This window comes from Ambystoma mexicanum, chromosome 9 (genome assembly GCF_040938575.1).
Source record: "Ambystoma mexicanum isolate Mex_15411 chromosome 9, UKY_AmexF1_1, whole genome shotgun sequence".
In the NCBI taxonomy this organism is placed as follows: domain Eukaryota; kingdom Metazoa; phylum Chordata; class Amphibia; order Caudata; family Ambystomatidae; genus Ambystoma; species Ambystoma mexicanum.
Window position 1 is genome coordinate 442,248,497 of NC_090931.1, and position 27,082 is coordinate 442,275,578.

At 46.8% G+C, this 27,082-nt stretch overlaps 1 protein-coding gene across 1 annotated transcript in view; it reads left to right on the plus strand.

The window, feature by feature from the left end:
* Positions 1–27,082, plus strand: part of MDH2 (malate dehydrogenase 2) — a 189,865-nt gene that overhangs the window by 46,497 nt on the left and 116,286 nt on the right. Inside the window, exon 4 of the mRNA XM_069614943.1 lies at positions 20,950–21,059. Coding sequence (XP_069471044.1) covers positions 20,950–21,059 — 110 coding nt within the window. The remainder of the gene's footprint in view (positions 1–20,949; positions 21,060–27,082) is intronic.

The window sequence follows — 27,082 nt, forward strand, 5'->3', positions numbered from 1 at the left end:
CCATAGCTGGAGAACAGACTAATCATTGGCTTCAGGGACAGGCCAGCTGAGACCTTTGTTAGGCAAAGATTGTATGCAGTACCCTTAGGGTGCTCTACAACAATTCGGACTACAGGTATAGGAAACCCAACCTTTGGTATAAGCTTGTACTACACAGTTTTGGTAGCGTGTTGAGCAGCCAGGCTTATCTCAAGAGGGGTCAATGTGAGCGGTAGGGGAGTTGCACAGAGATCACAGTATTCATATAAACTCTTGCACCCACGGTTTCTTGAAAAAACAATTATTAATTTATCAGTCAGTTAGAATAAGCCTTCAGAAGGGAGCAATATAATAGCAACACACAAATACACTTCAATACTGTACACACTTAGTTTCTAAATCAGTAAAGACCATTTTGGGAAGGCCAACAGACGCAACCTATACCTTCAGGTGACTTCAATAGCTAGGGTGCTGGGTACATTGATATTTAACTTTTGGCATTTAGAACACTCTTAGAAGTTGGTAAAAGGGAAAAGTGATTAGAACAAACAGACCACAAATCTTAAGCAGGCAAATACTTTTGGATCCCCTCAGCAGAGTCATTCAGTATAACAGGCTAAGCCAAAGTCAATGGGCAAAAGTCTTATATAGGATGAAGCCCCTCTGGTAGGTAAGTAGAAAGTCTTTGCACAGTGTTTTTGAAGTCTTTGAAGAAAAGAAGAATCAAATGTCGGGCCACTAGCTGTTTAGACTTTAGTGGTAGAAGATGCCAGCAACTCTACAGTGAGGGGTAAGTTCTCCCAGACTTTACATTACCTTTTGTGTTGAAGAAAAAGTGCAGCTGATGACTTATGTTCCTGTGCAGATCTCACTGTTCCTGGGCCTCAAGGGGACGGTCACCGCTCGCAACCGGCAATCTTTCAAACAAGTGGCACTTTGGTGTTTCGGCTCCTTGGGACTACCGCAAATAGCAACACTGCGGTTTCTGGCTGTCTAGTTGGACTTTCCTTGCTTCTGGGGTCCCGCACTCTGAGGGGGCTCGGGCTCAGTCCTGCTTCCTGGGAGTCCAGAGATCTTCCTGTGCTTTTGGCCAACTTACACAATCTGGCGTTCCCCCTCCCTGGCTATACGGTTTCCAGCAGCAACACTGAGGAGTATTCAACCAGCTCTGAGAAGGATGTCCAGGTTGCTTACTTTGGGGTTGATTGGTCCCACCAACTCAAGGGTAGAAGTCGTCCTTCCCGGGGCTTCTGTTGATACGAATTCGGAGTTTTATCACAGCAGCAGGGCTTCACCGGGCAAACCAACGGTCCAGGAGTTGCAGCAGGCATCCTCCAAGTTCTTTTTCGGTTCCTTCGTGCAGTGGTCCACTCTGCCTTCCAAGCCAAAAGCCTTGCCTTTTTTATTCATTTCTCTCCCATTCATTCCAGGCTAGGTGTCAGTCACCCAGCAGGGTGGCTGCCCTTGCCAGACAGTCAGCTGGCCAATCACCACAGAGTGGGTCTATTAGGAGACTAGGCACAGGGAGTTTGGGGCAACTCCCTCACTTCCTGCCCACCCCAGACACCCTGGAGCCAGAGTCAGACTTCACTCTTGAATCCCGCCAGAGGCAAAGCGAACAATGGGACCAAACCTGGTTTGGCACGCAGAGTAAATCTCAAGGACTTTTCCACAAAGAAATGGCGAAAAAAGAAGACTGGGTCCATTTTGACAAAAATGGCACCCTTCGCAGCTCTACTGTAGCTGCGAACGCAGCCCGCAGTAAATGCACACTGTTGTAGTTAAAACAAAACCACTGCCACCAGCCATTCAGTGAGGAAAGGGTAACATCTCATTCTTTACATGAGAAGCTAGACAAAGGAGACACTAGGTAACCCCTCCAGCACCCTATTGTAAGGTAGTGTGTGCTGGGTCTAGCAAGTTGCAAATGAAAGTAAAGTCAATTTCACTTACTGCTCTGTGAAACAGTAGTTTATCCCAGAGAAGGTATTTTAAACCTTGGGAAATCTGAAAGACTTTCCTGTGTCACTGCACTGAAGGTGCTGTGACACAAGGTAGAAGATGATGCCTATTGAGTTTGTGAGACTCCATAACCAAAAGAAACAGAGTTCATAACCACTCTATTATTTTTTTTTTGTTTATTTGGTTTATTACAAACCTTTCACAATTAGCAAATTTCTTTTGACAAAGAGATCAAACAGAGATAAAATGAAATCATCCGTAAAAAAAAAACCAAGATAAAACCACCCTTAATAACAATCTAACTTTAAAAAAAAGCCTCTAAATTTGGCAAGTGTTACTTGAAGAGTATTTAAAAAAACAAATGTGTACATGAAACGTTACATCTTTTTAGCTATGCTGAATTAACTTTTTTGCATAGCATCTTCTTCGTCGAGATGGTCTAGCCTTTTAAGGGTTTGTTCTAAAAATGTGACCGTTACAAAGTTTATTCTTGGGGTTTGACAGTCGTATATTAAACTCCACCATTTCTTGGAGTCTAGCCCACATAGATCAGCTATGTTGCTGTTTAAGTACAAATTTCGGAGATCTTAGTTTTGTGCAAAATAGCACCAACTGGCTGAGAGATTCTTTGCTTCTTTTACACAAGCTGCATCTTGTGCATATCTTTTCTTTGGTATATCTTGCCTTCGTTTTGTTTTGGAGAACATTCAATCTAAAACGTAATAATAGATCTCTTTGCTTACGATTTGGAAATGTTTTCAAGTAATCCGGTATAATGGACATCACACCGCAATTTGTTTTCAGGAGTGTATGCGTTTTAGACATGCTCTTTTTGTTTCAATGTTTGACCAGTCCTCTGTTCATAGCATTCTTTTGACGGCTATTGGGTTTTCTGCCAATGTTTGATTTTCTAGATTTGACTCTTAAAATTCGTTCATTTTCTCTTTTCCAATCTTCAACTACCTTTTCTTCGAAGTTGTTGTTTTCACAGAATATTTCAAATTGGGGTGGCATCAAGTTGTTCATTGTTTTTCTCTACAACATCAGTTTATTATAGCGGATGTGTACGTATAGAGTCTGAGTTCATGGCGAATTACCGTCATTGGTGTCGCTTTCAGTATCTGTAGGATATTTTTCCAGAATAGACCTTCCAAGGTATTCCAGAACTCCTCTGGAATATTCATACATGTTTCTCCTCCATATGTTAGTGTTGGTATTACTTTGAGCTTGTAGAAAGTCATTACAGGACGGAGGGAACATTTTCCATATCTTTTATTGATGATATTCGCTTGCGCTGTTTTGTTTTCGTCCTTAGCATCTTTTGCCAGGGCTCTTCATTTTTTATCCCACTTAATTGGGTACCCAGGTATCTCATTTCATTGCATTGTTTTATTAACGTTTTATGCACTGACCATTCCTCGTTGTTTTTTTTCCATCTTTTGTCAGACTATCAGTATTTCTGTCTTGTCTGCATTTATTTCTAGGCCCTTTTTTCTATATAATTTCCAACCTGATTTGAAGCTCTTTGTAGACCAATTTGTGTGTGGTCTACTATTATCAGGTCGTCTGCATATAATAGATGGTTGACCGGTCTGCCATTTAGTCTTGGTGGAAAAGTTCTATTTTCCAGGCAGTATTGCAGATCTTCGATATAAAAGCAGAAGAGTGGCGGCTAGCAGGCAACCTTGTTTTAGACCTTTTGTTGTTTATATATCCTTTGATAGGTTGCCACCTTGGTCTAATTTAACTCTAAATTTAGCATACAGTTCCTTGATTGCTTTCAGGAGATCTGTAGGACAACCTTTGGAAGCCAGTTTTTCCCAAAGATGTCTTCTGTTTACACTATCAAAGGCTTGGTGCAAGTCAATGCTGGCTGTGTATAGTTTTGTTTGTATATGCTCTTTTTTTCATCAATCCTTGGATCAGGAGATTTAAGTTACACCCTACATTTTCAACTAAGTCCAAATATTTGTATCTTTTGATCCACTTTTTTAGTTGTTTTAAAGAGGGTAGCGAAGATTTTTCCAACGCAATCCTAACCACATTAAAATACATGAGTGGGGGAAAAAAGGGTCTCTCTCCAGGTAGAAAAAAATCAGTCCTCAAAATCCTGCAAAGTTGCTGGGGGCCTCTAAGGTGGAGGGAAGTTAGCACATTTTTGAGAATTCTCCCTAACATTCGTTCCCATAAAATTCACATAACTACGATGCAAAAAACTGTCCTGTCCTGGCTCGTAGCCTAGAGAATTGGAGACCGATATCCAAATTGTGAAAAGTCGCACCTTGGTGCCGTTCTCAACAGCCACTATTGTTCCCTATGTGCTGACAAATGTCCAAATTGCCAAGGCTTAGAAAGACATTGTTGACCAATCCTCACTCGCCAGATAACGCTACCCCCATGCTATGTTGTCGGCCAATAGAGTTGCTCAGAAATTACATGTTTTCACCTGTAACTTTTTTGGAGGTGGTCTCAGTCAGAGCCATTAGGTAGAAAGTAGCCAATGAACGTATTAACCCGTTATGTAGTAGATTCCCCTCACCAATCCCGTTCCCTCCTAGTTTTTTTCATTATGTAGCATTGGTTGTGCTCTTCTCTTTTTTAAACTACTGTCAAGCCTGGAGCCATTTGAGATCGCAGAACCTTTTGTGATATTCACAGCTGTGCCTGTTTCATGTGGTTTATTAAAACAGGATTTGTCAAATTCTTTGGACTCTTCCGTCTTTTGGTTTCTGACCGGGCATGGGATTTCCCCTGGCCTGTCCTCATTTCTTACCCACAAGGTTTCCAGCACTCTTCAAGACGGTTGTGCAAAACTCAACATAACATGGCAGCAGGACCCCTCTTCATATCATAAATTGAGGTGGGCACCGAAAATTAGCCCCGCCAATAGATCTGCCCTACACAGAACACCCCTGCAACCCTCCAAAATCGGGTACCACTGTTGTGGAAACAGATGCATACAACTACTGAAACCAGTTTGTGTATTGGGACCAGCCAATCCCAACCCACTTCCTGGCTTCCAACACACATGGCCTGCACCAGCCCACAGAGAGCAAGGCTTTTCCGGGCAAATGCATGACCATAAAATTATTTTCCTGACTGGAGAAGCCAGGAAGAAGGCGCAAAGACAAGGTGGCCAAAAAAACAAACCTGGTGGCACAGCCTTGCCAGGACAAAAGCCACAGTTATTAGCCAAACACCAGAATGCTAAAAAAGTACAGTAAAAATCATGAAAAAGTAACTGCTGCCAGTGTCTTTAGGCACACTTGTGTTGGGGAGAATTCTTTTTCTGTGATAATTGCCTTCAACCTTGGAGACCCCAAGCTCTTTTGTTGGACTTAGGATTTTTAATTTCTAACCTGGAGCGAGATACCTTTTCTCACTCATGTAGTTTTGATCTAATTTGGACTCTGTGTTTTCTTTGTTTTTGGAGTCTGACAAACTCCATAGGCATCTACCTTTTTGTATGGTGACACTAACCACAGAGAAATCATTTAGATTTCTCAAGGATTAAATACCTTTTCTTGGGTGAGCTAGAGTTCCCAAGAATAGGAAAGCGAAATTGACTTGAATTTTTCTCTTTGTAGGTCCAGCACACACCATTTTATGGGGAGTGCTAGGGGGTTACCTAGTAGCCTCTTTTCCTACTTACTCCTATAAAATGTTTTTGTTACCCTCAGTACTTTAAATGGCTGGTGGCAGTGATTTTATTTCCCTACCATTGTGTGTTTTTCACCACAGGCTGAATCTTCAACTGCCGTATAGCACCCAGGGGTGACCAAAATGGCCCGGTCTTCTTTTTTCGGCATTTATTGATTGGGGTCTTTCTTGGGTTTTACTGTGTGCCAAACCAGGTTTGACCCTTTTTGTTCGTTTTGCCATTGACGGGCTTCAGTGCTGAAACCCACCTCTGGCTCCAGTGTGTCTGGTAGGGCAGGAAGCGAGGGAGGTGCCCGAAACTCCCTGGCCTTACACACCTTGGTTACCTAAATGCATCCAGCTGTGATTGGCTGGCTGGCTGTCCTTGCCGGACAGCCACCCTGCTGTGTGAGTGACGGCTAGGCTCTGCATGAATGGGAGAAACCTGCATAAAATGCGAGGTTTCTTGGACTAAAGGTAGAGTCGACCACTGGACGAAAAACAGCCGATGAAGGAATCGTGAAGAGAAGATTGCTGCATACTCCTGGACTGTTGAACTGCCTGGTGAAGCCCTGCTGCTGTGCTGATGCTCCAATTCCGAATCGACTAGAGAAGCCCCGGAACAACCTCCTCCCTTGGGTTGGTGGGACCAACTAACCCTGAGACTAACTTTTCTGGAATACCCTCCCCAACTGGCTGTACTTCTTTGCTGATGCTGGATCCTAATGCCAGGGGTCAAGAAATCTGTAGTCAAGTGCATCGTCTTTAAGCCGGACCGAAGATCCTGAGGACCCTCCGGAAGTAGGATGACCCAAGCTCGAGTCACCTCACCAGAGTATTGGACTCGGAGTGAAGAAATCCCATCAAAGTGAAGAAATCCCATCAAGTGTCCATGATCCGCGGTGGTGCTATTTGCCGGTAGCTGAAACCGTGAAGTGCTGCTGATCTGAAAAGAGCCTGTCGCTGACCTTCGAACTGCGGTCCAGGAGTCCTCCAGACGTCCCCACGACTGAGGCCCAGGAACCCAGGATCCCTGCAACCAGAACATTAGCCAGCTGGATCCTTTTCTTCAAACCGAAGGTACTGTGCGGACTATGGGGTACTTGCCTCTTATCTGTAGCTTGCATTATCTCACTGGAGAGCAGTAGCTGCCTTTTAGAGTTGATCTCAGCTCCGACTTTCACAAGCCTCCCAACTTGTGGCCCAACAGTGATATTCTACAAACTCTCTAACTTTGCAAGACTTTTGTGCCATCTAAAAAGTGCCTTAGCTCCATAGACATTGCTCAAATTGACTTTGGCTGTCCTGGCTCCCTGCAGACTCTTCTAACCCATTGACCTCGGTTCTAACTGTCCATCATAGGTGGTACATTGGTTTTTAACTAGTATTGCTGGGAAAGGTTTAATTTAGACTTCATTGGGGTATTTCAAAAATACTCCCATGCTCTGAGAACCTGTTAACCTTTTTTCTTCCTATAACCTTTCCTGTTTTACCAACCTCAGAATTAAAGTATAAAAAGTGATGTATATAAATGCTAATACTGTCCTAGTTGGTGAATGCGCCTCGGGGTGTAGGAAGTGTGTATGAAGCATCTCTAAAAGACTATCTACTTGCTTTGCCTTGATTTGTAGAAAATATTTTGAAGTGTATTTTTATTGTTGCACATTGCCCTTTTTGAAGGAGGCTTATTTAAAACTGACCATTAAATACATTTTACTAGAAAACCTTGAGCGTAAGTGTTATGTGGATACTTGTATTTGTGGATTTCGATGCTACAGCTCTACAGCTCACATTTACCCCTCTTGAGATGTCTGGCTGCTTAGTCACACTACCAATTTATGTAGTACAGACCTATACCAATAGGTGGGTTACCTAATACCAAGAGGACTAGACTGGTGTAGTCTCACACAGGCTTACTGCATCAATTCTTGCCTAACACTTCTCCTGACCTCCAGGGCGGGAGCAGGAAATTACTTTGATTTTTTAAAAATTTTTTTTTTTAAAAAAAAAGTGTATCTTCGGCGGAAGTCCTGTGGACTCCTTGCCCAGGCTCCAGAGTGTCTGTAAATGCAGGAAGCAATGGAGGAGTCCACAACTCACCTTGGAAGCCTTTTCAAGGGTCTGCCGGCAGACTTTTCCCTTTGCCATTCGGACTGCCTTCCCTCTGGGCATGCAACCAACTAGATGTTGTCCTAACTTTCATTGCCGTAAGTAACCAGCAGATGGCGCGCCAACTTTGCACTCAACAGCTGTCCTGGAAACTTAGTATGCTCCAACAAGACCTATTGCTTCCTGCAGACCACCATTCCAGAATCACTTAAGTTTCCAAAAATCAAGTGTACACCTGGGGGAAATAAGACAACGGGTTTGCATGTGTTGGAGTTGTTTTTGGTTTGACTCTTATCTATTCGCATTCATTTGATTGAAAGGTTGGGACAGCGCAATGGGAATCCAAAGAGCGTTTTAAAAGTAACTAAGCAATATTTTAAAATGGACTGGGGACTACGAAGACCCTGACCCAGATCCTGGTGAGACCCACTAGACTCATGAAGACCTGCATTTTGAGCCATCTCATGCCGTGCTACAACCCTGCGGGCTGCAAAACACCAATACCCTGGGACCTCGAGCCATTGTGCGGTGAACGGTCTTCCAAATTCTGAATCTTGCTGAAACTTCGTGGGCATACTGCTGGATCTCCAGAGGCACAATTTCAGTCCAAATAGTCCCCTCACCAGTGTGCTGGACCTTGCAAAAGACGGGAATCCGACCAGGGATATTCTGTCGTCTTTTGTGCTCCTGAAAAAGGGGCCAAATCCACAGAGCCGCATGAAGCCATGAGGAAAACCTTGCTTGGTGCCTTCCCCGTGATCCTTACTGCAAAAGCCCTTCCAGTATCCTGCCTTCCTGAAGAAGGAATTAACGACCAGGTTTTTGGCTGCAGATCCTGAAGTCCTGCTGCTGCAAAATGTCTTCTGCGCTGGCTTGGATATTTGCTTACCATAAGTCTTATGATTCCTGTGCAGTTTTGGGAGTGTTTCTGTGATTGCGAGTCCACTTGTCCAGTAAACCCAGGCCCCTGCTGGAATCTTGCTAGGGTGTCTTATGTGAAGCCCCAGGACCCTCAACTAACTCTAAAGTATATACTTACTTGTTCTAACAGTGTTCCTTAGGAACACTGACTTTGGATACTTAAGAACCTATCCTCACCCGCCTGTTGGACACTAGACTCTAGTGACCCACCTTCTGCCACTGAACACTCATGCTCCAAGAATAAGGGAAAGACTTCTAAGGATTGAGTCGTTTGCCTAGAAAAAGGAATACATGTTTAAAAGTTGCTTACTTGCAAAAGAAGGTAGTTGGTAACTGTAACTCTGAGTGAACAGTAAGTTATTACTTATCTTGGAAATGTTTTCCCATTCTGAAAAGTATATGGAACCACTTTCTTTCCTTGGAAATCGTTTCGCCATTCTGACAGAAAGTATGTGTGCCTTTTCCCAAAAGTAATGCTGTTGGTTTCACTTCACTACTCCCGTTAGGATAAATCTGAGTGTTCCCCAACTGAGTCTTGCTTCCCCAGACTTGCTGTCAGCCTGTCCAGAATATGTCTGCATTAGGATTTACCTACCTAGAATACTGAGTCATTCATGAAGTGTAAAACTGGGTTTTGCATTCTCTGGTCTGTTTAGATAAACAGTCTGAGGTTTATACCTGCTTCTAAGTTGCTGATGGCTCCTTTTTAAAAAGTGTATAGGTTTTACTTACCTTGAGTAAAAGTGTTGCACTATCAAAATGGAAAAGCAACCCTAAGGAGAGCACCCTAGCAGCCTTCAAGGCTCTAGCAAAAGACTACAAAATGGCCATCAAAGCTAAAGCTTTATCCTTCAATACCAGAATATCCAACGCCAAGTCAGGAACCAAAGAAATATTTACCATCTTCAGAGATTTAGAGAACCCTGCCCCTCCGCCTACTTCACTTCTGAAGGACAAAGCGTGGTGTAATAACATTTAGTCAGCCATGCTGAATAAACTTTACACCCTGCACTCTAAAATCCTTGCTTACCTGCGAGCTCTCTCCAACCTTATAGATGGCAGCCACAGTAGTTCACTCCCACTCACTCTCCGATGTTTGAATTCAAGGACGTGACGTCCCTGAAGTCCTCGCACTCCTCAACTCTATTAAACTGTCCAACTGCAAAGGTGATGCTTGCCCAGCACAAGTCATCGAGGACCGCGCTCTATTGCATGCCCCCCTCATCACGGCCTTCATTAATGCCTCCTTCCAGTCGGGTCACATCCCTAATGTACTCTAAGCATGGGTTTGTCCGCTCCTTAAACCTTCCCTAGACCATTGGTCCTGGGGAACTACAGGCCCATCACCACTGTCCCCTTCTTACTTAAAATATGTGACAAGGCAGCCTATCTGCAAGTGCAAACATTTCTAGAGGACAACTACCTCCTCTGTCTTCGGCAGTCAAGGTTTCGGCCGCGTCATGGCACTGAAACAGCCCTCCTTGACCTGAAGAAGCAAATGGGATGTCCTTGGACGCTGTCAAACCTGCGCTCTTGCTCCTACTCTACCTATCGGCAGCCTTTGACCTGGTGGATCACAAGACCCTGTGTCACCCCCTCACCACCGCAGCCAACTTCTTGCTTAGGGCCTCCAACTGAATAACCTCCTTCCTACAGGGAAGAGCAATGAAGGTTTTTTTCAGAATCCTTTTGTGCCACACCTAGCATCCTTAAATGCAGTGTACCCCAGGGTTCCGGCATTGACCCCACCCTGTACAACCTTTTCGTCAGACCTCTTTAAAATCCTTGACGCCCTGGGCATCTCATGCACAAACTATGCTGATGACGCACAGGTACTCATCCCCCTTTCGGGAGATTATATGTCGGACTTGAACACCCTCAACGCAATCTACTCTACAATCCAATCCTGGATGGCAGATAACTGGTTATGCCTCAATACTGAGAAAACTATACTTCTGATTGGATCCCTGTCCACCTTGGGCAAGCTGGACAAGCAGTACAACTGCTTCTCTGACAATATTCCCATCAATGTGTCTCAGGCGATCAAGACCCTAGGCGTTTACCTTGAACCAAACCGAACTATGGACAGGCAGGTCAACGCCATTGCATCTTCCTCGGCCTACCATTCCAAACTCATCAATTGAGTTAGGCCTTACCTATCACAGCAAAACTGTCTCACTATCACAAGGGCAATAATTGGCCCGAGACTGGACTACTGCAACACCCTTCTTGTTGGAACATCAGGACAAAACATAGCTAAATTACAGATTACTCAAAATAATGCCCTTAGGGCCGCCACGGGTCTCTTACGTAGAGACCACATCTCAGGACTCGGGAGGCAGGTCCACTGGCTTCCATTTAAGCAGAGAATCGTCTTGAAGCCCCTGACCCTTAACCATAAGTGCCTCCATCGTGTTCCTCCCCCCCCTCCCGCCCCCCCGCCTCCCCTTACCTGGCCCAGAGGATCACCAAACCTCTCCTCCAGGCCAGCCAAAACGCCCTACACAAACCTGATCACCGTCCTAAAAACTCACAAAACGCCTGCTGGTGGAAGTAGCTTCCCTACTCAGGCTGCTTACAACTGGAATGCCCTACCGCCCCACATCAGGCACATTGACTCTCATGCAGCCTTCCGTAAGGTGATCAAAACTAGGCTTTTTGTCTGATAATGTCTGTTTTAAACCCGTTTTGACTACTGCAGCGTCTGTAACTATGCAACCGTGTCACTTGTATGTTGTACAAACCTTTACCATGTCTAGGAATCTTCCCTGGGCAGCATTCACCGTGATTGTGCAGTGAATCTTCTCAGCATTCATATAACCCAGAATCGAGCCTTCCTAAGATCATCTTAGCGCCTCAATGCCCAAGGGCTGCAGTGCGCTCTACAAATCTAAATAAATATAACTGTTTATTGCTTCCCTTAGTCTGTGAACTGAAATGCCACTGTAATTGAATATTTCATCAAAAGGGGTTAATTACCCTGACTATAACTGTTATCCCAAAAGGCGTTATAGGTTACTGTTCCTAGAATAAGTGTCCCTGTTCAGCAAAGTTTATTGTCCACGGTATATTACCATGTGAATTCTTGCTAAGCTTCGCGGTACAACTAATAGGGTCTACTGCCCTTATATTGGTGAAAGTAATCTTAGTCACTATTGGTTTTACTCCCCAAGAATAGGTGTGACCTATACTGAATGTGTTGGATAAAGTATGACGTACCAAGAAATACTGTTAGTTTTGTATGTAAGGTCAATGCTTTGGTCTGTGTACTTTAAAGCATTGTTTTTTTAATGTAATTGTGGTTATATATAATGTGATGGTACTTATTTCCCCCAAGATTTATCTGTCCCTTCCTGTATTTAAACCATTTATTTTTACAATACATACAGGCCGATTCATGGAAATACAGTCAAAAGTATCGCACGCGGCTGGCGCAGAGTGTTCCCGTGCGAATGTCTGCGCCAGCCGCGTACGATAAAATCCATTTCAGCGCACATCGTATTCATGGATTAATCCACCAAAACAAGCCGTGGCGCAGAGTATCGCAGCGACCCTGCAGCAGCGCCAGTTACGCCCACAAGAACGCCCTCGCGCAAGGAAAAGCCATCAAGATCGCAAAACCATCGCAAAGGGCTGCGCCAACCCTGTACCAGTGCGAGAAGTAACACAAGCGACCTGGGGGAGCGTGTGCGTGTATTACAGGGGTGCGCGAGAAGTTTCACACGCGATTGGCCTGGGCGCGTGTATTTCAGGGGCGGGCGGGCGGGTGGTTTCACACGCGATCGGGCCTGGGGGAGCGTGTGTGTGTAATTCAGGGGTGCGCGGGAAGTATTACACGCTCGCCTACAACACGTATTCATGGAAACGAACGTGGCCAATCCGGAAACACGTACGCCAGCAGGAAGCAGGCGTACGTTGACCCGCACAGCATAAAAGTGCGCGCAAACAACAAACAAGCCCAGACGCCAGGATGAATATACCGTTCCTAGCAGCAGTGGCTGTGGGATATCGCAGGAGGAGGAGGATAGTCCCGGCCAGAATGTTTACACCCAGAACCAGCCTTTTTGGGATGCCCGATGACCAGGTGTATGGGAGGTACAGGTTTCCACCTCACATTATACGCGACCTGGTCAGTGAGTGGGAGGATGACCTCACATCACCCACCCTTTGCTCCCAAGCCCTCAGCCCCCTGGAGAAGGTCCTTAATGTACTGCACTTCTTGGCCACTGGATCATTTCAGCGGACAAGTGCCATAGTGGGGGGGTGTCACAGGCCACCCAGTCACGCTGCCTACACCAGGTCTTGGCCATCATCACTGCACGCCCATCAGTCCGCAGGCACATATACCTGCCCAGAACACCTGCAGAAAGGCAGGCTGTCGCACAGGAATACTACAGGGTGGCACAATTCCCCAAGTGCTAGGCGCCATTGATTGCACCCATGTGGCTCTACGTTCCCCCCCGGGCAACTGAGCACATCTATAGAAACCACAAGCACTGGCATTCCATCAACGTCCAGGTAGTATGTGATGCCAAGGGAATCATCACCTCAGTATATGCAAACTATCCAGGCTCCACCCACGACAGCTTCATCTACAGAATGTCTACCCTAAACCGGGACATAGAGGCTGGGCGGCATGGCGATACATGGCTGCTCGGTGAGTATAAATACCACTGCGCGTGCATGCATGTCAGATACTGAGTAATGTCACAACCCCACTAATGATACCCATCACCACCTCCCCAGGGGACAGTGCCTACCCTCTCAGCACCCACATGATGACGCCAATTCGGAACCCCACCACGCCACCCCAGGTAAGATACAGCACAGCCCACATTGCAACCCGGGGCATAGTGGAGCGCACATTCGGAGTGCTCAAGTCACGCTTTCGCTCCCTTGACCGTTCTGGCGGGCAGCTGTTATACGCTCCCCCAGTAGTGTGCAGGATCATAGTGGCAGCATGTGTCCTGCACAAAGTTGCAACACGCCGGGGCCTGGCCGTGGACATGGTGGTGCCCCCACACCCCCAACCACATGCACGCCCGCTGCGCATGGGAGGGGAAAGGGCACGGGGGGAGGCAGCCCGTACGCAGCTGGTGGCTAATTACTTCACATAAAATCACACCCCTGTGGAGTGGGCACAGCCCTGGCACATACCAGCTGACAATCAATGATGACTCATTCTGACAAAGATGATGCCTCAATGGAGAGTCACCTGTCACAACCATACCAGCCTGAGACTGTACATCTGGAAGTGTACCATTGTGTGCCACCCTACCTACACAAACACCACCAATGCTGTGTCATCAAAAGACACACTTCAATGATGCCAATATCACTACCACCATCCAAGATACTACATGACAACAGTGCCATGTCACCCAACACCTCCCCCCCCCCCAGGCGCCCATCCATGTCCCCCTGCACCCCCACCCCCCAGCAGTGAGGGGCACCTGCCAGCAGGCCCACACTCGTCTCCACCATGGCATGTCATGCAATGTGAGAGCAAACAAATTCATACCCCAAACATTACACAAGTGCCACGAAGTACAGTGTCCCGAATGGAAACTGCCCACACACAATATGCCCACATATATGTAGAAATAACAACAAACAAGACCAAATGCTAAAGGATACGTTGACCTACAACCTGATAATGCCAGCACATCGACCACCTCTTACTGTACAGTGTTGGTGCCAGCCACATCTGTGAGTGCACTGCTTACAACATGAACTCCATCTCCAAAGTAGACGGGCTTGTGAAGACATGAGGACTGACCCTACAAATTAGGAGGGAGACATGGAAGCACAAGCACACATCAATACACCATGCAGTGTACAATACTACTACAATATGCAATAGGAATGTATACACAGTATTGACTACAGACTGGCCACATAGCTCATGGGAGTCCAACGTCACTGTGTAAGTCACTGTCACTTGGGCACACCCTTTGCAAGCCCATGGAAACGGGAAGCAGGAGAGGGGTGTGTGTCTCACAAACCCAAGCATCTAACCCAAACTCAGGACAAGCCTGCATGTGCCCAACGGAATACAGTGGATGCCCACGGGAGCCACACAACACACTGCACCTCAAAAATGGTCATGTGGGGGCCAGGGGGTGTGGGGGAGGCCACTCAGGAGGTCCGAGGACAGGATGCTCACCAACAGCCACCTGGGTGAATGTTGCGAAAATAAAACACCTCCATGGGCTCATGGCCTGCACGGCTACTAATTTGAAGGAGAATCACTGCTGGATTCGCTCTCCTCAACCTCTGCTGCTGCCACAGGAGGTGGTGGTGCTATGGGAGGCAGCCCACGCAAAGCCCTGGTTTGGTCCTCCATTGCAGCAAGCATGCGGGTGTTGAAGGCCTCGTTCTGGAGGGATATGGTGCGGAGATCCCCATGCAACACCCGACGTGTTGCCCGGACCTCCGCCCGAATTCCCTGCATCTCTGCTGAGAGCGTACGGGTGAGGCGCTCCAGCAGCTGTTCTGTCCTGGTGAAGGTCCAGTAGAGTCTGCCTGAGGTGCTGGACCTCTCCCCTCAGGGCTTCCCTCTGTCCCTGGGCATCTAGAGAAATTGATTGCCTCAGATTGTCCAGGGCCGCCTGTCTGTCCCTGTTGGACGCCAACATGTCCTCCCTTACTGATTGGCAAATGGAGGCTGTTGCCTGCTCTAGTAGCTCCCTCTGCCTTTCTGGGGGGACAATGGAAGTGGCCACCCTGTCCATGGCTTGAGCAATCATTTCAGATGATGCTGCCTGTTGGTTGGCCATACCATATATGGATTGCTCCCATACGGTATTGCCAGGTGGCGGACGGCCACCGCGTTGGCGGGCACCACACCTGTCTGGGGCAAGGCGAACTGCGCCTCGCTGTGTCGGCACTGCCTGAGGCTGCAGGACTGCATTTCCCCTCTGATCTGCTGGCCCAGGAACAGGATCAGATGTTCCGGAGTGTGGCCCTGCATCCGTAACCACCACAGGCGCACCTACCAACACTGACATCCCCATAGTGGGCTCTACCCCTGGTGCAGGTGGGTCGGACAGAACCGTATCCCTTCCATGATCACATACCTGCGAATCCACATGGGTCCCATCTGAATCAACACTTGTGAAGAGTTCTGGGGAGGTGCACCCATATACAGCCCTGGAGAGAATGCCCTGCAGCAAGAGTGGGTTCTCACCCACCAACGCACCACGTCCCCCACTCGTGCTCGGACCTGTCAGAGATCCCTCCTGGGTGAGCACCATCTCCTCACCCTCAACAGCATCAAGTGCGTCATCCTCTGAAAAAACATGAAAGACAGAAAATGGAAACCAGCATTAGCACCATGGCACACAATTAGGCCAGACAAGCTACAGAAACAGTACATGATAGGCACATGTCCCACATGACTATGACCCTCCCATGCATGCACTGTCACTGAGTTGGAAGGGGAGGAAAATGTCAGACACTGATGACACCAAGATGGAAGGGCAACACATCAGATGCATGCTGGCTAGCAGTGCCATCCCACAGTTGGCATGTACCATAGGTATGTCATATTTGTGAGAATAGGGCAGAGTGATGTGCAATAGTACTGGGGGTATTTCAACAATCAGCCGGAACGTGCACAGCAAAATACGGTACAATGTTGTTGCATGTTGCCACTTCAAGGTCAACTGGCGCAATATAGTGGCAAATGCCTGCTGTGGCCAGAAGGGACACTGCAATACCCAAATCCCGGGGGGCTGAATGCATTGGATGAAGCACATGGGTGACCCAAACCACTCGGGCACACACACCCTGACCTGGAACCCACCCTGGACCCCTCCCACATGCAACGTACACATGGATCACACACATGCATGTGCACTCACCGGACAATGCCTCGTAATCTGGAAGTTCTCCCACACCTTGGATCTGCTCCTCTGTGACGTAGGTCCCAGCAACATTCTCATGTAGAGTGAGCTCAATGTCCTCTACTGGAGACCCACCTCCAGTCACCAGAGTTGCGGCATGACTTGAGGCCAGCTTACTCTTTGCCCTGCGCTTTAGGTCATTCCATCGCTTGTAGCACTCAGTAGCTGTGCGCCTCATAAACCCAAGGGAACTTATGCTGTCCGCGACGGCCTGCCAGTGTGCCTGACGCCGAGCAGGTGTGATCCTAGACCCTGGAGTGCTCAACATTTCGGCGTCATGATCGGACACATACTGCACAAGTTGATTCAGTTCGGCATCATTGAAGCTAGGCTTCCTCGGCGTGCCGGACTGTGTAGCCGTGTCTGCGGCATCAGCCTGTAGTGCACGAGCACTCTTCCTCTTGTAAGGTGGTGGGGACTGTGAGTGGCATATGCCGCTCTGGCCACTCGGGGCAGGAGCACTGGTGGACTGTGTCGTAGTGTGCAATGGCACACTGACCATCTGACTTCCTGCAGGCATTAGCTCGAGTGTGATAGTGGCAGGGGGAACCTCAGACTGACGGACTGGGACCAACACTGTCCTGGCTGGGAGAGACAGAGCTGGGGTGGACGGAGTTCAGCTGCCCCTGCAGCCTTCCCACCCCGCCTTCTTGGGGCAGCTGATGACATGGCTGCCCCTGATGCACGTGGCCTGGTGACACTGACTGGCACGGCCATCCGTGGCCTAGAATTGGGGACCTGGAAATCAGCCTCGGAGTCAGCCTGTGCCAGGTCAGGTGCCACAATGGACGGGTCCAACAAGGGCTGAGCATCGATGGTGTCAGCCACGTTTTCCTCAACCAGGGGGGGGGGGCATGGGTCTCCCTGACTGGTCCTCCACACCTGGGGTGCTAGGGGTAGCCTTCAAATCCCGGCCACGTCCCCTACCGCGCCCACCACGCCCACCTCTTGAGGGTCGGCCACCTTTGCCACCCTTACCGCTTGCTCGCCTCCCAGACATGGCACTGATGTAGCTGTGCGTATGGGAGTAGCAGGGAAGTATTGTCCTGGGCAATTGGGGGTCAAAGGGGTAGGGTGCTAGATGGTATTCGTACCCTAGTGCACTTGCAAGGCTGAATGGAACCCCTGGGGAAAGATGACAGGTCACGCAAAGCACAGGCACCCCAATAACAGAAAATGACGTGCAAGCGACCCCTCGTAGACCACGTGCGTGGAAACAAAAACACGCACTACGCTGTGGCACCCAGAAACACAATAATGAACGTATGCGTGTCACACGCAGCCTACAATGACCTCTGAAGGGGTACGCGACACACGGGGCAAGCACTGTTGGAAAATAGGTGCGCAACTCACCGTCTGCCAGGAAAAAGTGCGTGAAGTAGACGCGCGTGCGCGTCGGCAACACCCCCGCCAAAAGAATTGTACGCTGTCTGAGGAGACAGGACTACAGGAGAAGTGAACGCTGTCTGAGGAAACCGGTCCAGAGAAGAAAAACTGACAGAGGTAACAGGGAGTACGAACTCGAAACGCTGTGAAGTAATTCGCGTGTGAACCGACAAGAAGTACAGATTTCACCCACTCGCTCTCCACGAAAAGCACGTACAAGGAAATGACGTCCTACATGTACCTTTTAAACCGGACCACACGTCCAACGTCACTTCCGCGTATACGTGCTAAGGACCCATTACAAGAGCTGTGACTAGGACGTGCAGTTCACGTCAGACGCCCCTGCGCTGTAAGGGCCTTTGGTCCAATGGATTTGCGTACCCAGCCAAAACGCGTGTGACACTTCTCGCGCACCCCTGAAATACACGCACCCGCTCCCCCAGGCCCCATCGCGTGTGAAACCACCCGCAGGCCCCTGAAATACACGCACCCGCTCCCCCAGGCCTGATCGCGTGTGAAACCACCCGCAGGCCCCTGAAATACACGCACCCGCTCCCCCAGGCCCCATCGCGTGTGAAACCACCCGCAGGCCCCTGAAATACACGCACCCCGCTCCCCCAGGTCCCATCGCGTGTGAAACCACCCGCAGGCCCCTGGAATGCACGCACCCCGCTCCCCCAGGCCCCATCGCTTGTGAAACCACCCGCAGGCCCCTGAAATACACGCACCCCGCTCCCCCAGGCCCCATCGCGTGTGAAACCACCCGCAGGCCCCTGAAATACACGCACCCCGCTCCCCCAGGCACCATCGCGTGTGACACTTCTCGCGCACCCTTGAAATACACGCACCCAGCCAAAACGCGTGTGACACTTCTCGTGCACCCCTGAAATACACGCACCCGCTCCCCCCGGCCCCATCGCGTGTGAAACCACCCGCAGGCCCCTGAAATGCACGCACACGCTCCCCCAGGCACAATCGCTGAGCTGTGTATACGGTATTTTTTTAAGCGCACGTTTTGGCGCACATGTATTGGGACTCTACCGCCTGCTTTCTGTGGCCTACGGGTATGGGCCTGTGCGCGTCTTTGTCTGTGCGCTGTTTTACCCGATTCAATTCCATGAATGCCTGTTGTAGGCGAGCATCTGGGCGTTCCGCGCACTTGCCTCCTGGACCTCCCCTGTGACGCCCACATTTTCACGAGTTGTTCCCCATTCCGCGTGTCACGCCCCGGTTTCCGCCTACTTTTGGGATGTGTGCCGTGCTATGTGCGAATTCGCTGTGGCTTTATCGCACAGCGTTAGGTGACCTGTGCGCTAGCATGCGGCGCGCACTTTTTCAGCGCACATCCTACATTTTGCTCGTGCCCGTGCTTCCATGAATGGATGTGCGCTGTTTTCTGTGCGTTTTTTTTTTTTTTTCTTTTCTCCCCTGTGGCACTGCGAATCGCACGTTTTCGCATGCGTGCGCCGGTTTTTCCGCGCACATTATTTCCATGAATCGGCCTGATAGTGTTTCAGTGTGCCTTTGGACCATTTTATTAGTTTCCTTGCACTGATTCTACAGCCCTCTCTCCCTCCTAAAAGGAGCCTGGCTGCTCTACGCTACCATGAACTCGGGTGGTGCAGCCTTATACTAAGAGTGGAGTCTTGTACTGCCTCAGTTGAATGGTTTTACTAAGCCCTTAGTTGCACTTGAGAATAACTGTCCTAACTGGCGGTGCTTGATTGGACAACCTCCACATGTTTAAATGTTGCAGGTTGCTTCCTTAAATGTACTGGGGCAGACCCTAGCCTAAAGTCTGGATAGAAGTTATGGGCTTGTAGGCATTTGTAATTGCCCACCACAAGAGACCAGAATCTAAAGCTAAATTACTTCAGGAGACCTGCTGTGGCAACAATCCTTGACCAAGCCAATCCCTACATTCAGCCTTTCCCTTCAAATTGACTGGGAAGACCTTAAACTGGTGCCTTCCTACTCTTGACCGGAGGGACCATCAATTCTGAAGGCCTGCTTTGCATCCTTCACTGTTCCGAAGTTTGAGTCATCGCCAAGTCTGCATTTGGCCTGCTTCTGACGGAACAGGACAGCATTAGTGCATGGGCCCCTTGCAAGTTGTTGCTGGAATTTTCTACGTCCTCCTCCACTTTGCTGACCGCCTACCTACACTGTCCAGGGTCATTCCTACGTCTCTTGGTTCTGAAGTGGGCTTCCTGTGCTACTGCGTCTGAATTGAGAACATTTCATCATGTCCTTGGGTCTCTGCCAGAGCCTGGCCTAACCGTTGCTGGTGGGCTAATAACTGCATCCTGTAAGTTTTTGTACTCGCCGATTACCTGTCCTGTGGTGCTGCAATTTTCAGTCTATTGGTCGATAGTCTCTTCACCACCTCCTATGTATTGAACGTAAAGCCCTTAAGTTAACGTAGCTACCCCATGGGGCCAAAGGCATGGATATTGGGTTAGGATTCCTCTGTTTGATCTTCTAGGGCCTTTTCACTGGTAGTATGCCCATCCGCCCTCTGTTATCTAGGGTCTTGGCACTGGTAGCAGGGTGACCCTCTATAATAACTTACCAAAGGACCTAAATTCCCAGAATGCCTTTTCATAGGTCCACTTCACACCAAGCCTACCAGCCTCCTGAGTGTTAAGCCTAACTGCTCAGCTACACTTCCTTGAAGTTTGGTCAAAGACCTTAGTATGAAACTTGTTTTGTTTGATTTTTCAGAACCCCTCTCCAGAGAATGTTCTGAAAAACCCTCTTAAACGCGTGGAAGGAATAAAAAGTATTGGTTATTTGCCTATGATCATAATCTGCATTCTACTAGTGATGTTGGGCTATGTTGGAAAACCACTGTTACAGTAAGAAACTGGCCATGTGCTCACATGATTGTGCTCCATTTCTAATCCTACTTGGGCTCTGTTTAGTATCTTACAATGTGAATTCCTTGAATGATTAATGTCTTTCATAGCCTTCACTATTTTGGGCCATTCCCTTTGTGTCTTATTCAACTTTGCCCGTTTATCTTCCCCGTTTTTGTTTTGTGTAGGCATGACACGCGACGACCTGTTTAATACCAATGCTACCATTGTGGCAAACCTGACCGAAGCATGTGCCAAACACTGTCCTGAGGCCATGATCTGCATCATTTCCAACCCGGTAAGAAAAGGTCCAAAAGCTGTAGTTGCAGCCATCGCATGCAATGGGCACTAGATGGCATGTTTAATGTTTGAAGGGAAATCAATGTCTGAGATTTGTTTTGGCGCTTCTGCTGAACATTATCCCAACAAGATGTATATACAATACCAATCGGTATTGTTGGGAAGTGAAAAACCCCCAAAATTGACATTAAGCTGCTTCGCGCCTCTATGTAAGACCACAGGCTTTTTTCTTCTCGCAAATGTGACTAGGCATTCAATGTTTTGATGACCCTTGTTAGGGCAGAATCGGTGCAGTCACAATGTGAGACTACACAACACTTCATGGTTTTAGGTAATCCACCTTTTGGTGTAGGTCTGTACTACACAAGTTGGTAGTATGACTGAACAGCCAAGCATATCTCAAGAGGGGTAAATTTGAGCTGTAGAAATGAAATCCGTAAATACAATTAGCCAAGTAACGCATACGTAAATATTGTAATGTCACTTTTAAAGAAGCATACTTTAAAAAGGTAAAAGATTGTAACAATACGAATAAACTTTGAAATTACTTTTCAGAATCAAACAAGCCAGTGAATGATGTTTGTATATACTTCATTCACTTCTACACCCAGAGGTGACTTCAATCGTAAGGATCGTATTTGCATTTATATATTACTGTCCTACTGTGCAGATTCAGAGTTGCAGAAAGGTAAATCGAAGAAAAAAAGGTTAGAACAGAGTCTCAGAATATGCGAGGACAACTAAATCTTCCAATGAAGTCTAGCTAACATGGTTACTACTTGGCAAAGGCTTTAGCAAGCTACTACCTATGGAGGGACAAGCGGTATCAAATCATCGGATTAAGAAGAGTGCTTTCAGGGAGCCAGGACAGCCGAAGTCATTTGAACAGTCTATGGATCTGATGCACTTGTCGGATAAAATGTCTTGCACAATATCAATTTGAAATCACTTGTAGGGTCACAAGCTGTTAAGCCTGTGGAAAGGGAGTTGAAATCAACTTTAAGGTAAACCAATGCAATTCCCAAATGAGAAGGACGCGGCTCGGGGCAATAAGGTAAGTACCCCAAGCCTAACCAGTACCTCTGGTTAGAGTGGTCCCACTGGATTCCGTCTTGCTACAGCAGTGCAGATCGTAGTTCCTGAGCCTCAGTTATGAGGACAAGAGGGAGGACTTTGGGATGGCTTCTGCAGTGGTACTTGGGAGGTCACCTGCCGATACGGGCTCTTTTCAGATCAGCAGCACTTCGTGGTTTCAGCGCTAAGCAAACAGCACTGATGCGCATCTCGGACACCGGTTGGACTCTATTCACTTCTTCAGTCCTGCACTCTGGTGAGGGGACTCTGCAGGTCCTGCTTCTGGCGAGTCCTTGGGTGTCTCTTGGAGCTTCAATCGCAGATTCGGTCTGCGATACACTGCACTAGACTACGGACAATTGACCCCTGGCATTGGGCTTTTGCAGCAATGGAAAAGCACAGCAAGTCAGTGATGGTGGTCCAGTGGAAAGTGTCTCGGGCTTAGTTTGTCCCACTAACCCAAGGGGAGATGTTGTTCCGCCTGGAGCGTCTCTTGTTGAGGTGAAAAAGGAGGTCTGCACAGAAGCAGAGCTTCATCGGGCAATTCAAAGTTCCAGGAGGTTGCAGAAAGCTTCATTCACGGTTTCTTTGTTGGGTGTTTCTCACAGTGGCTCTGCCTTGAGTCCCAAAACCCTCGCCTTTTAAGCAGGTTTCTCCCATTCATGCACAGCCTGGGCTGTCCTTAACAACGCCTAAAAGGACAGCCAGACAGTCAATCAGGACTAGTTGCATTCAGGCATACCTAGAGACCAAGGACAGGAGTTTCGGGACCCTCCCTCAGATCCTGTCCTTCCAGACACACTGGGGCCAGGGGTGGGCTTCAGGGCTGAAGCCCGCCAAAGGCAAGACAAAGGACTCCAACCTCTCAACGCACAGAGTAAAACCCAAGAAGACCTCATGGGAAATGGTGAAAACGACTGGGCCATTTTGACAACCAGCCATTTAAAGTAGTGAGGATAACAAAAATTACATGAGAAAAAAGAATAGGGGGCTATTAAGTAACCCCTCCAGCACTCCACATAAGATGGTGTGTGCTGGACCTACAAAGAGAAGTCAATTTCACTTTACTATTCTTGGGAACTGTTGTTCAAACAAGAAAAGGTATTTAAAACGTATGAGAAATCTAAAGGTAATCTCATTGACATTGCACTGATGTACTGTATCACCATGCAAAAAGCAGATGCCTATGGAGTTTGTCAGACACCAAAAACAGTGAAACACATCCGAATCGTGTAAAAACACAGTGGGGTAAAAAGGTGTCACTCACTCTAGGGTTAAAATGAATAAGTCTGAAGTCCAGCAAAAGAGCTAAGGTGGGATGATTTTAGCCCAAAAATGAAAATTCTTCCCAACACCAATGGTCACCTAGCATCCTGCTGCACTCTAAATGCAGTGCATTACAAAAAGCCCACAGAAAAAGCAATAAAGTTGACCTAATCCAGAGAAGCCATATTTGTGTCAAGATTGAACTCCTGAGTCTGCACCAAGAACGGTTTTTCAGTATGCCGGTCCACACGTAGCTGTAAATGGGCCCTGTCTTCATTCAAACCCACACCGCTTAAATTGAGGGAGGTATTTTGTTACCAACTCCATCCACCTGCATATTCTATTTTTATAAACCACGTAACTTTTGACGACTAAAGGTATCTTGTTCCTGGGAAGAGCTATGAGACTGCAATTGGTTGCAAGAAGGTTGGCAATAAAAAAAATGGGCTGTTGTGGAGAACTTTTTGGGTGGTAGGCCATTCCAAACCGAAAAACTCCCAACTGAGGCAAGCACAGTTCGTACTAAACTGATATTGCAAGGGTGGTGGCACCAGTCCTGGTAGTAGATCAGTACATGATTGTGCAGTTGTCCCTACTACGTCTGAATGTGGTGTGGTAAGACTGAGCAATAACATTCGCGACACTGTCTTCTTGGGGGTCAAAAAGCTTATTTATTTTTTATTTCTGTTATTTAAACACTTTTTTTTTCAACTTAATTTAATAATTATACAGAAAATATTACAACTGAGTAACAGAATGGGAACAAGCAAGAGATTACTCCATATACATCAGTGCAACAAAATGCAAATTACTACTAAATGAACAGCTATTCATAAGGAAATCTGAAAACATCCCCACCCACTTATCTCATGGCAAGACGTGACCACACAACACAAAAAAAACAGGACAAAACATATACCCCTACCAACCCCCCAACCTCAATATCCACAAAATAAACCAAAGCCTACACCTCATCCAAATAAATCACTTAATGACCCCCATCTCTCCTCGTACTCCGTTTCCCGATGTTGTCGAATTGCCCGAGTCTTCTCATACCAAGAGAGCGTCCGCATATCTGACACCCAGTTCTCGCAATGTGGCTTCTTCCTGGAGTTCCACACAGTCATTATTTGTTTTATGGCCATCAACAATGCTCTCATCCATTCCGAACAATCCCACATCTCTACACTTCGACTATCAGTTGAAAGCAAAATCACTGACAGAAAAGTACGAGGCAGTGTCATACTAGTTACCATATCAATGCAATCCAAAACCTCTCTCCAAAAGTCCAGAACTCTACTACACTCCCAGAGCATATGTAGATGGGTCCCTTTCGAGCCTCCACACCCCCAGCACAGATCTACATCAGCGAAGCCTCGCTCCTTCATTTTCACTGGCGTCCAATAAATGCGGCCTAAAAGATGTTGGTGAATATACCTCGGATTTAAATCAACCTTGGCTCTCACAGAATTTTTAACACTAAGTTTCCATGGGACATTTCTTACACCCTACATAAAAATAGAACTGCATCTGCAGTCAGTTCACCTTGGAAGAACATCTGCAGCTTCCCTAGTTTTTTTTTTTTAAACTCTTTTACCCAACTATTAGTTCAAACAGTTAATCGTCCTGTGTCTTCTCCAACTCAACAAACATTGCTTCCAAAAATTTTACCAGAGCAAACGCCATCCTCCGATTATGGCCTCTGTACAGTGACTCCCACCAAAGATCTGCATCTAGTCCCACCTTCTCAAACAATTTATCATACAAATGAACCTTTCTTATTGCTGAACTTCATATTAAAAGCTACCAAACCACTTCTTACTATATCCGAACACTCATCTGATATCTCCGTAACTGATTTAGTATTATCAAACTTGATCTTATCCATATTTTTAGTAACATAGTTTCCAAAATATTTGCAAAGCCCTGTACTCCATCTAAGCGATAACTGGTGGCAGTCGACCTGTGGGACAACTGCAGTAGGTTCAACTTGTAATACAGCACTCTCGTGTTGTTGTAATACAATTGATATATGCGCATGATCACCATACTTTATCGAATCGGTCAACAGTGGTGTAGTTACATTAAGTAAATTATGAGACAGAAATGTGGTCAATCATCGAAGAGTGATTACCACGTTTCCGAATGAAACCTGGACATGTCTCGTTTACTTTTACAATGTCCAAATCCCAGTCCTGAAAGTATGATAACCAGATAGACCCTCTCATCGTAGCATTTACCTTTTTATTAGAAGCTGCATCAGTCTTACTTGTACGGCAATCTGAGCTAAAATCACTACCGATTACAATTTCAAGAGGACAGTAGTTAGTCACAACACTGTCAAGACATTCATCGATTTCATCAAACATTTCTTCTATTTTTATTATAGCAGGGTTGCAATATAAAGAAATTATTAAAATGTTACTGCAGTATTCCTTAGACTTCATCAGTATTATGCCCAGTAAATTCCTGGATTCCCATACCAATTTGGTATCAACTTTTATAGTATTTTTAACAGCAATGGCTAAGCCGCTCGATGGCTGTCATTGATTTAATTTTACAGCGGTAACACAGTAAGTATTATAATTAGGCAGCAAAAGGGGACTAAGTTTCATAGTTTCTTGGAAGAGCATAATGGAAGGGCGTTTATTTGTAGGAAGGAAATTGAACCATTGCATTATATTTTGGAAACCACTTGAATTCCAAGAGAATCGTCAATTCATTGGTACACAGTGGCTATGACTTAGTTACCGAAGTTTTGCAATTCAGCAAAGCGGTTAGCATAGGCCTCAGCCACGGAAGTCCTGGATTTTTTGTGATTAAATTCTGTAATGTGTGGTCATCAATATTGTTTTCTTTCATCTCTATTTGGAATTTCGAATCAGTATTAGTTACGGGCATACATGAATATGCAAGAAATTCATTCACACGATTTCATCCGAAAAGATTGTTATTGTAAGGCCTTGTTCTTTTATTTCAGCTTTGTTCAGCCATAGAAATTTCATAACAGACTCTGATGGCAAATAACATAAGGATCTGTTATTAAAACTTGCAAGTGATATTCGCAAGATATCTTCTGATTTTAATATCCTTAGTTGAGGAATTCTTGAGAACAAGGCAAGTAAAAAGGGATGATTTTTACGGGCACCGCCTAATGTAGTCATCGTACCCTCAAATCTAATATGTAAGATTTTTTCTTTAAATCCGCGGGCTGGGCTTGAACCTCATGAGGCACATTTTCAATGTTCACACATGAGTCAGTGGACTTCTGATTCAACCTATTTTCCACGGGTATGTTAATTTCCTGAATAGCTTTCCTCAGCAATTCTAGAGTAGCCACCTGAGTGGAGTTGGAGTACTCCAAACTTGGAGGCGCGGTTAATGCCTTGCTCAGTCCCGAACCATGCACTGATGTGTCGATTTGCAGATTCTTCTGGATCGAAATTGCTCATGTTCTCCCAGCAATCCAATGAAATTCCGTTTGGATGATCTGTTTTTATTAAGGTGAACACTGCTAACCCCATTAAAATTACGCACATTTTCCCTCTGTGGAGATATATTTGTCAAGAACGAGTGAGACACACTGAGACGCACACTGAAGATGTGGCATTCGATAGAGTAGGCCTGTGTAGGAATGTAAGGGGCAGGAATCCACTCACGGAAGATCAGGGCTACACCCCC